The sequence below is a fragment of the Puntigrus tetrazona genome, chromosome 15 (assembly GCF_018831695.1).
Source record: "Puntigrus tetrazona isolate hp1 chromosome 15, ASM1883169v1, whole genome shotgun sequence".
Taxonomy (NCBI): domain Eukaryota; kingdom Metazoa; phylum Chordata; class Actinopteri; order Cypriniformes; family Cyprinidae; genus Puntigrus; species Puntigrus tetrazona.
Window position 1 is genome coordinate 9,724,654 of NC_056713.1, and position 10,322 is coordinate 9,734,975.

The following is a 10,322-nucleotide window of genomic DNA, read 5'->3' on the forward strand; positions in this document are numbered from 1 at the left end:
AATATGACTCTATATATTGTACGTTTTTTTTTTTACAATAGCTTTGCTTGAGAACAGACCAACTTAAGTAGAATCAGGGGTGATTGTTTTTAACTGATGCAAACTATTAGATACTAAGACCGAACATTACTTTTACAGCTTTTAATAATCTTAATGTTAATTTCAGCATTTACCAATGCATTATTAAAATCACAAGATGTGCTTGTTAACCTTAGTTAATGCACTATGAATTAACATTAACAATGAACGGCTGTATTTTTATTAACTAACACTGAAAAAGATTAATACGTTAATACATTAATGTTAACAAATGACAGTATTGTGAAGTGTTACTACATATTTATGAAGTCAAATAAGCTGAAACAAACTAAATATAAATATTAGGAAAAACTATAAAAAGGTAGAAAATTACAAATGTAGTCAACTGGAAAAATTGTTTATGCCCTAAAATTACTGATAAGTAAAAATAAGTCAAAATTACACCTAAATAGCTACATTTATACAAAAAAAAATACATTTTAAATGAATGGTAGAAATATTAACAATAAATAATAAAACTAAACCATAAGTACAAAATCTCCTGAAATTAATTAAATTCTAATTAAAGATTATTAATAATAATAGTAGTAGAAGAATAAAACTGCGATAGTATAATCACTGTACAAATTGGAAATTACTGCTACTCCCATGAATGACCAACAGAGAGATGAAGCACATGTTTGCCTTTACTGTGAATAAAGACTTCAATTATGTTTATGATGCTGTTATATTGCTATTAAATCCTTTTCACAAAGCATAAAAGCTCTGGTTCCACTTCTCTATAACGGCATGGAAGAGAGCAACAAGGACACACTTCTAAATTTCTGGTTTCGTGTTCCACAGAAGAACTGTTCAAGCAGTCTGGTTAAACAGAACTTAAATTTTTTGGGTGAACTATCTCTTTAATATGCAACTAATTTGTGTGTTTTTTGGGGGTGCCTAATGTTTGAATGCAGACGTGTGTGTTTGTTGTGTACAGACCTTGCTGCGCGAGTCCACGTTGAGCAGACACACTCCACACGCCAGCTCTTTGGCATTCTTAATGCCGTGCCTCAATATACAAGAGGAGAAGTCCAGTGAGCTCTCATCAGGCTAAAGAAAAACACACACATACACAGATCATGAATGCGGTTCTTAAAAAGCAATTGGGACTCCGCTGCATCCCTCACACAAATCCCCGGCTGTCAGTCAAACTCGAGTTCACCGAGGCCGCTAAACCTCACAGCGGCTGATCGGCCCTTCAGATCAATACATCAGCTACAGAATCTGTCCAAAACATCAGGACGCAGGCAGAGACCCCGTCGACGCTCTGACCGCGCTCATTTTTATTATGCTTCGGAGCGTTTGTGGTTTTTACGGCAGCGTGCACGGGACTTCATTCTCCAGAGCTGATATTATCTGACCGCACAACTCTAATATTATCTGCTGGCATTGATATTCTCCCTTGAGTACACTGCATGACAAAGCTCTGTTCAGCAATCTGTTCTGTACTACTGCACTTTCCACAAATAACGCACTTCAGTGTCTCATTACTTCTAAGTATCAAGATGTACGAACACCATTTCTGTGCGTGAGATATTCTTTAGAAATTTTCAGACATAAAAATACCACAATGTTAAAGTTAAAGCGATTATATTCCCTGGCCTGATATGCAAATTAAGCATTTTTTAAATATATAATAAACATATTTCTACGAAAGTGATTTAGTCAAGAGTAGTTATTTTTTTTATTAACAAGAATGACAGTTACACCATTTTTTATATTTTTATTATTATTTATTATATTATTTATATTTATATGTCCAAAATGGACGTCCTTAAATGCACATGCAAATGTTCTCAGGACTTTGTAGCACAGGTTTTAAATAATTATATTTCAATTTTAGGCACAAAAACTGCAAAAAAGATCTTATGTTGGTCCTATTTTGTTCCCTATTAGTAGAACGTGCCTACTGATTCAAAGCTCACATAAACCACATTTTAACCCCACAGATGTATTCGTATTTCGGTTAAGCACTGATCAATACGTGTGTCTTACTGGACTTTCTTTTGTAACAGAAATACTAGTGCATTAGTTTATTTCATGAAAACTCACAGTGAGGTTTGCCAGCGACATGAAGCCCATCAGGTTGTTCCACACGCGGCTGATGTCTTTAAGCAGCTCCTGTAGTTTCTCTGAACAAACGGCCGTGGCTTTTATCCCCAGCTCCACGCGCTTGGTCACACGATACACCTCCACCACACCTACAAACAGTACACCAAAATTTTTTTAACTTTTTTAAAAAATTTTAATTTAACACTATTTATGATTTAATACCATGTCAAGTTCATGGCAAGAGGAAACAGTTCAATCAGTTAAATCATAATTCAGTTTAAATATATCTTTTTGAGATATAAAGTTTTTGAGTGAACTACTCCTTTATCAAATCTATTATTTAGATTGCATTGGTTTTTTTTATATCAGATTTCAAGTTACTATTCGGGATGCAATGCCTATGTAATGAGTATCGTTTCACTAATTGCTCACCAATTTACATCCTTCATCTCTTTTCATAGGTGACATTTACCACGTTGAATAAGTGAATGAGTCAGTTGTTGTGGAAACAGTCTTTCCAGTTTTCTCCTGCCATCATTACTATAGCAACCAATGCAAAAGTTTTTTCTGATGTTCTGATGCTCGTGTGTGAACAAATGGATCAATAAGGACTTTTGAAGATCAGATTTGAAAACCAAACTGTATTTGTGTTCAGTGTGAACAGAGCCTGTGTGGGTGTGTGTGTGTGTGTGTGTGTGCTGAGAGAACCAAACAGGAGAAACAATAACCCAGCGTCCCCCCCGTGCTGAATGTCCTTTTACGCTGAACCCATCAGAGGGGCCCAGAATAGTTGCTCTGCTCTGTAACACCTCCCCTGGACAGACCCAGAATGCCCCGCTCGGTCTCCAGTCACAATCGCTAGAGCCGGATCAAAGAGCTTTAACGGTTTGTTTCTACGTAACAACAGCACCCCGTGCTCCCCTCCCGCGGACATGAGCACGTACAGCTCATTAAAGCCGCTCTGTGTGAGGGAGCGAGTACAGAAATAGGAAGCAGATAACCAGAACACCTGGCCTGTCTGTTTGACTGAAGACTGCAGGGGCGCATGAGGAGCAGGTATGAATGTGGATGAAGAGATTGTGTGACGGGGCTGATCTTGAGTTTTACAGATGTCGGGTGCGATGGGTAAAGCCGGTCTCTGACTAGTAAATAGCGCGTGACCGCAGTCGTAGTCTCACCCAGCAGGTACTCCATCCCCTGTGCTGATTGGATGACCTCCGTGCACACTGTGGAGCTGCTGATGCCATTAAGGGTGTTATTGGCAGTAGTGATGACCTGGAAAATAAAATAAAGCTGTAAAGTGACCACATTTTATATTGGGTTTTCACTTTTTCCTGAAATAAATGGAAAATAACAAATAATTTCATACATCAACGCCGATGAAAACAAACATACAATGACATTGCATTCAGTAGAAGTCAGTGGTGTCCAACTGTATTGCCAAGAATCCTCTTTTGTGTTGTGTAAAAAAAACAACAACAACACAGAGCTATGAAAAGACTGTCAGTGAACAATTTGCACATACTTTCTGTGACTGCATAAGAAAACTTTCTAATGATATTGTCAATATCGTGATTTGCTCTCGATATTATCATGTCACGTGACGATATGAAACGATAGGTCTTCAGGGCAAAAAGTGTCGTTTTTGAAATATATTTAAGCAAACTATTCTAACATAAAAGCCTTTAATGGCCATTATGCATGGGTACAGTATCTGTCAAACGAACTAAAACAAACAATATGGCTTAACCACTTCGTCGTCTGTTTTTGCTGCGTGTTTTAAAAGCAATGCACACACCGTTGAGGTGATCCAGTGTTTTCACGCCTCAAAGTTCAAAGTGAATGAATGCGGTCAACTTGTTTGTTGCACGTGCGGTTAGGTTTTATTAGATTTGTTGCGAGACATTTTTTTGTAAGCGATATAAATTGCTGATAGTTCAAATTCGAAATATCCATTTGGATACCCTTACACCGCCAATACGAGCGTCAACGGTCTGTTTGCACAAGTTCTTATTTGTTCAATCACGTATTTATGATAGTGTTAGCATCATGTTATCTTGATCCAACCCAACTTTCTATAGACCGACACAGTTTTAAGGTGTATGCCAAGCTCTTTATGAATGAGTGTGGAAGTATGCGTTACCTGCAGAGCGCTCTCCAAACACCTCTGCCATTCGTACGCATATCGCTCACTCTCCTGCCACGAGTGTTTGGACGAGAGACAGTGAGAGAAAAAGAGAGAGAGATGAAACAGAATCAGAGCTTTGTTCACTGAGAAACCTGAGGCTGTATTCAACAAGGAGAACCTGTCTGTGTGCTCAAAGAGAACGTATGTAGCAAAGAGAACAGAGAGAGCGAGTGACTGACCTCCACCTCTCCTGTGAGGTCCTTGTATTTGTCGCGGATGATCGGCAGCGCAGGTTTTTCATTTAGGGTGTTGGATCGGTCTCTGAAGGGCTGCTCAGGGGCAGGAGAGGGGATGGACCGTACGATTTCTTTCTCTCCCAGACTGTGGCTGCGCTTATGGGATCCTTTGGACAAATAAATGGGTCAGTGATAAATAGGAGTGTCCATGACAAAGAAAATGACATCAAGTTTAAAAATTGTGTTTTAGGAAAAAGTTCTTAGACGCATGCTTTTCCGTTTGACGTGTGTATGGGACTAAATCAAAAACCTGTAAATAGAAAAAAACATGTACTAAAAGTTATAATTTAAATGTAATAGCTGTAATGTAACTACCCAGTAATAACATTGAGCATAGGGGGAGTATTCTTTATTATAAAAAAATAAAGGTTTTTGATATGTTCTTATTAACAAAAGATAAAATAAATACATTAAATAGAATATAATAATAATAATTTAGTTCATTAAGTTAAATACATTTTAAAAAACTAAATATTACAAAGAAAGAGATTAATAAAAAACTTAATAAAAAAGGCAAAATGACTAAAACTATTAAAAGAAAATCTCAATATATAAAATAAGCGCCAATTCTAAATATGAATACATGCAATAATAGCATACAATTAATACTAAATCACCACTTAAAAATATATATAATATTTTAAAATTTGAACTTGAATGAAAAATCCTTGCCTTACAGTTTACTGATATTTATTTCCACTTTTATTTGTTTTTATTTTTCTGCATGCTGGTTATATTTTGATGGACATATTTTAAGATGCTTAATTAAATTATTTATATTTTCTCAGAAATAATCATTTTTAAACTGAAGCTTTCATATTTCAAGAATAATTTAGTTTTCTTCACTACGATTGTACCACCCTGACACGTCTCAACAAAAAAAAATTAATATTATGAACTGTATTTTAAACACATCTGCACATCTAAATAAACTGAAAGGCCAGAGATATCACTTCACAAATCAAAAACATATGGTGATGTGAGAAAAGGGATGGCGCATCTTACCCCACTACTCTCTCTAAATTTAATGCACGAGTTTAATTGTTGATCCTGCTGTATAATTAAAACTTTCTGAAGCACTCAGACTGTCGTCGCTAATCCACGTGGGGCCTCAACACAAACCACAAACACCTAATTTGCAACAAATGATAATTATGTGCAAAAGAGCAGCATAGTAATCCAGGCATGCATTATTCATCAGGCATCACACAGTCAAACTGGCCCAAATACACGGCATGCACGCACAAGCAACGAGACGGACAGCGGCACGACAGACTCGTGAGACGCAGCGACAGGTAATCACACCCCCGCTGGGAAGCACATCAGTCTCTGCATGGTTTCAGGCGCTAATCTATTCCCGCACGAACCCCACTCCTCAGATTAACCGTCTGATAGGAGGCTGGCAGAGGAGTAAACCCTCTTTTGTTTGAACAAATGAAATTTAGTGGATGTGGGTGGGGATCAATAAGAGGCAAATAAGCTTTTACGTTATTGAGTAAGTGCTAATGCATTATGGGGGAGCGACGATGAAAAAGCAAAAGGGGAAAGTGATGAGGGATTTGGGTGGCGGTGTTTGTCTACCGACGTTGCCGTGTGCTTCAGACGCCACTCTGCCATCTGTTGACTTTCAGAGAGAATGCAGTTGTGGACATGCACTGGGTCCAGTACGTGTGGGTCACTTCGTATTGGAGTACGGATCACTAAAAAATACCATGCGTGCATATATTTAAACTAGCATTAACACTAACGGATTTAGGCTATGGTAAAAGGAACGATTATAAGAGTACATTATGAGCATATGTGCTAGTAACGTTTTTCCAACATTCATTCTCGTTTAGTATTAATTTTAGCATGAAAGTTATTGGTGAATCCTGACTTGTTTGTGGAAACGTTCATAGATTTCACGCAAAATACAATGTTTGCACATACAATATGTAAATAAGACCCAATGTTTGTTAATATCAAAGTGATGGGAGTGAACTGGTGAATTGTGATTTGTTCGTAAAAACATTTATATACAGATTTAATGCACAAATTTGTGAATAGTGAATGAGACCCATTGCCCGTTAATGTCTGCGCATTATTGGTGAATCTTGATTTCTTTGTGAAATTATTAATGCGCAGATTTCTAACACAAATATATACATATAAACAGTGAATGAGACCCACGGTCCACTAATATCAAAGCATAAAATAAACAAATAGTATTAATTGAAGTTACTGGTGAGTCACAAGACCCACTGTCTTAATATTTGAGCAAAAACATTGTGATTAATTGAGCTGTTGATAAATCATGATTTATGAAAAGATTCAGATTTCGCGCACTGGCATTCTTAGTGAATCAGAATCGGTTTATATCATAACATTACTGGTGAATCATATGCATATGAAAAAGTCTGCATGCAGATTTCACATGTTAATGTGTAGTCACTGGTAATATTTAAACAAAATATTGCAATGCCATTTATTGGAGCTTTTGGTGTATCATTGTTTGTTCAAGAAAATGTTGTACTTCCAATTCGTTAATATAAAAGCATAAAAGATTGCGAATGAAGTTAGTGGACACTGGTGAATCATGATTTGTTCATGAAAACATTTGCAGTAATGAAAACCCATTGTTAATATTTGAGCATGCATTATTCATGGTGAATCATGATTGGTTTGTGAAAAAAAAAAAAAAAAAAAAAAAAAAAGTGTACGGTAGTAAATGAGACCCAGTGTCTGTCAATATTTGAGCATAAAATATTGTACTAGGAGTTATTGGCAAATCAGTATTTGTGGAAATATTTGTGTGCCGATTTCACACAGATTTGTTCATATTCACACTCAGAGAATGAGACCTGTTAATATCCAAGCATTAAATACTGCGATGACACTCACCCTGCACAGACAAGTCAAAGGTGGCGAGCTCGTTCTTGATCATCTCTTCGCTGGATTTCACTTTGGCCTGCGTGCTGGCTTTCAAGAAGTCTGACTTGCCAAATTTGGGCTTGTCACCTTGGAAGGCTCCAAACTCATCTGTCAGTTCACCCTGGTTGCCCTCTGCTTCTGTGGTTCCAGGAGGGGAGTCAGATTTCTCAGAAACCGTGCTGGCGAAGTCTCCAAAGTCATCATCGTCATCTTGACCGGGCTGCTCAATGGAGCCAAAGTCAGCGAAGGCTTCAAATCTGCTTTCGCTGGTAGAGCCACCGTCTTCGATTGGGAATGTGGTCACCTTGGCAACTGTGGTGTGGGTAATGTTCTCTGAGCTCCCGAAAGACGTCTCTTTCCTCTGGACAACAGCTGAAGACGGCAGTCCTCCCTGGAGCTTCTTACCATGACCAGACGAGAGATCTTCCTTGTCCGACCAGTCGTAGCTGCCAAGACTGCTGACGGCGGATGTGCCAAAGGGGTCAAATTTTAATTCATCAGACTCTGTAATGACAACGTGGGAAATCCCATTCAAAAAATCATGCAGGTGCTGTAACAACTGTAGTACTGATGTTATAGTTCAATGTTACAATTTAGTACATTTTTGTTGTATATTCTGGGTTCATTAAGTAATACATTTTAAAAGTCTACAATGCAAGGCATTTCAGAAAATGTATATTAATTCTGCACAATAAGGCATATTTGAGTTATCAGATTAACTGGGTTGTCCATTCAGTGGAGGGACTGCAGTTCTAGGCTGATAAACATCTAGTTGTTACAGATTGATATATAAAGCAGTTCTCAACCAGGAAGCAGAGGCCTACTATGTAATATCATGATGAAAGTCTATTTAATATATTGTTTCTTGGTATAATAAATATATAAACCGATATGAAATCGTTAGTAAAATATATCATGTTTTTAACTATACATTCTATTAATATAATATATAATATAAAACCCCATTTTGATATACTTGCACATATCACGTAAAACATTTACAAGCTTTACAACAGCCAAAAAAACTGGATTAAAATCTACATAGAGAACCTTTTTTTTTAAACTGACTTTCTTATTATTAGAAGATAGATGAAAACCTTTAAAACAGAGTTGCTTACTGAGCCTCTCTAGTTTTATCCAAGAATATACTGTTACCTATTTACCGTTTAGCCTTTCTTTTACTCACTTAAGCATCAATAAATCAACAAATAAATACTGTGCTGTTTTTGTGTACATTAACTGGGTTAAAAAAAAACCATGATCAAGGTAATTTTTTTAGTCTATTCCTGACGGTACAGATCAGAATGTCTCGATTGCTCACTGCTCATGATGTATTATTCCTGATACCTTCATATGATGAAGCCCTGGTTCATTAACTAGACACTTCTGGCACAAAGCCACTCTAATGATCCCCGAGTCCTTATCTTCTACCAGAAGTCATTCTGAGTCTGGGAGGAAGCACTCAATGTCTTATTGACTAGACTGGATGAGTGACATCTGCGTGTGTAGACTGATGAATGCTTTTCAGATTTGTTACTAGTAGAAGAACATCATTTTAAAAGGTCAAAATGACTATGTCATCCCGCACCTTTCATTTCTCTAAAATGATTCACTGTTTGACTGAAAAATCACAACTGGGCTGTGACTCACCAAGAGATACAATTTTCTGCCTTTCAGTGTAGAGTGTTGACGTGCAATCATTCACAATCTCGTACAATCAACCACAGCGAAAGACAGACTGATAAAAGAACTGCAACGATGCATTGTCCTGTGCTCTCTGAAGCTACTGAACGAACTTACTTCTAATACAGATGTGTGTGTTATTTATGAATTAGGTGCTGACCTCATTTAGAGGCCATAATGTTTAGAATTTAAAATAAGTAGGATTAATTCACATATGCATTGAAACACCTAGTTTCCTCGCAGCTGAGCGGGACACGACTGTTCACGCAATCTATCAACTTGTGAAATTGACAAGGAACCAGTGCAGTGTGATAATTCTGATGACTAAATCTGCTTTGGGCGGCAAGATTGAAGGATGGAGAGAGAAATCAAGACGGCACGCATGTCTGCTGTACCATTATTCATATTTATTACGACAACATTGGCAGAGAGAGAGAGAGAGAGAGAGAGGTCACAAAATTCCATGAAAGATCTTGTTACAATAGTCTTGCCAAACTAACAGTTAAAAAGTGTTTTTGTTTTGTTTTGTTGTTTTTTTGCATTTTAAGAATACAAGGGCATGCAAAGTCAGAAAAAGCAGAAATGAGAAGAAAACAAAAACAGGACAGAAAATCCCAAATCCAGACGCAGAACCCAGCATTGAGAAGGCACATTCACAGATTAAGATTAGATTAGTTCTCATTGGTCAAAGACACATTGTAGTTGGACTATAAAAAGGAAAAAGCAACCAGAAAATAAGGAAAAGTGATACAGAACATTTAAGCAAAGACCAAGGTGATGCTAATATTGGTTTTATGCAGCTTATTAAAACCCTTTAAGAACCTGGAGAGACTTATTCTTGATTTTAATATATTTGCAAGCCGACCGATAGCTCAACAAAACTAGGGCTGCACAATTAGTCCAAAAAAGTATGAATAAACATTAACTGAAGTGTTAATTTGGGTCTACTATCACTAAACATTGAGACCAATCACAGATGGAATTAGTCAGGAAATACACTGCAAACAAATGATGCAACTAAGTTAAATTGCAATTAATCGATCAAATATTACTACATTTATTAAATTGAACAGATGTAACAATTTAAAGTACGTGTAATACATTTAAGCAAACAGTTCTTATATGACATGCAGTTTCCCCACACAAAATAATTATTCAATTTTACCAATAAA

At 36.9% G+C, this 10,322-nt stretch overlaps 1 protein-coding gene across 8 annotated transcripts in view; it reads right to left on the minus strand.

Annotated features, from left to right (window-relative positions):
- Nucleotides 1-10,322, minus strand: part of synrg (synergin, gamma) — a 43,472-nt gene that overhangs the window by 7,955 nt on the left and 25,195 nt on the right. For all 8 annotated transcript variants that reach the window (XM_043259024.1, XM_043259017.1, XM_043259023.1 and 5 more), the window contains 6 exons: nucleotides 7,438-7,971; nucleotides 4,501-4,664; nucleotides 4,277-4,330; nucleotides 3,312-3,408; nucleotides 2,134-2,282; nucleotides 1,021-1,131 (listed from right to left, as the gene is read on the minus strand). In XM_043259024.1, coding sequence (XP_043114959.1) covers nucleotides 1,021-1,131; nucleotides 2,134-2,282; nucleotides 3,312-3,408; nucleotides 4,277-4,330; nucleotides 4,501-4,664; nucleotides 7,438-7,971 — 1,109 coding nt within the window. The remainder of the gene's footprint in view (nucleotides 1-1,020; nucleotides 1,132-2,133; nucleotides 2,283-3,311; nucleotides 3,409-4,276; nucleotides 4,331-4,500; nucleotides 4,665-7,437; nucleotides 7,972-10,322) is intronic.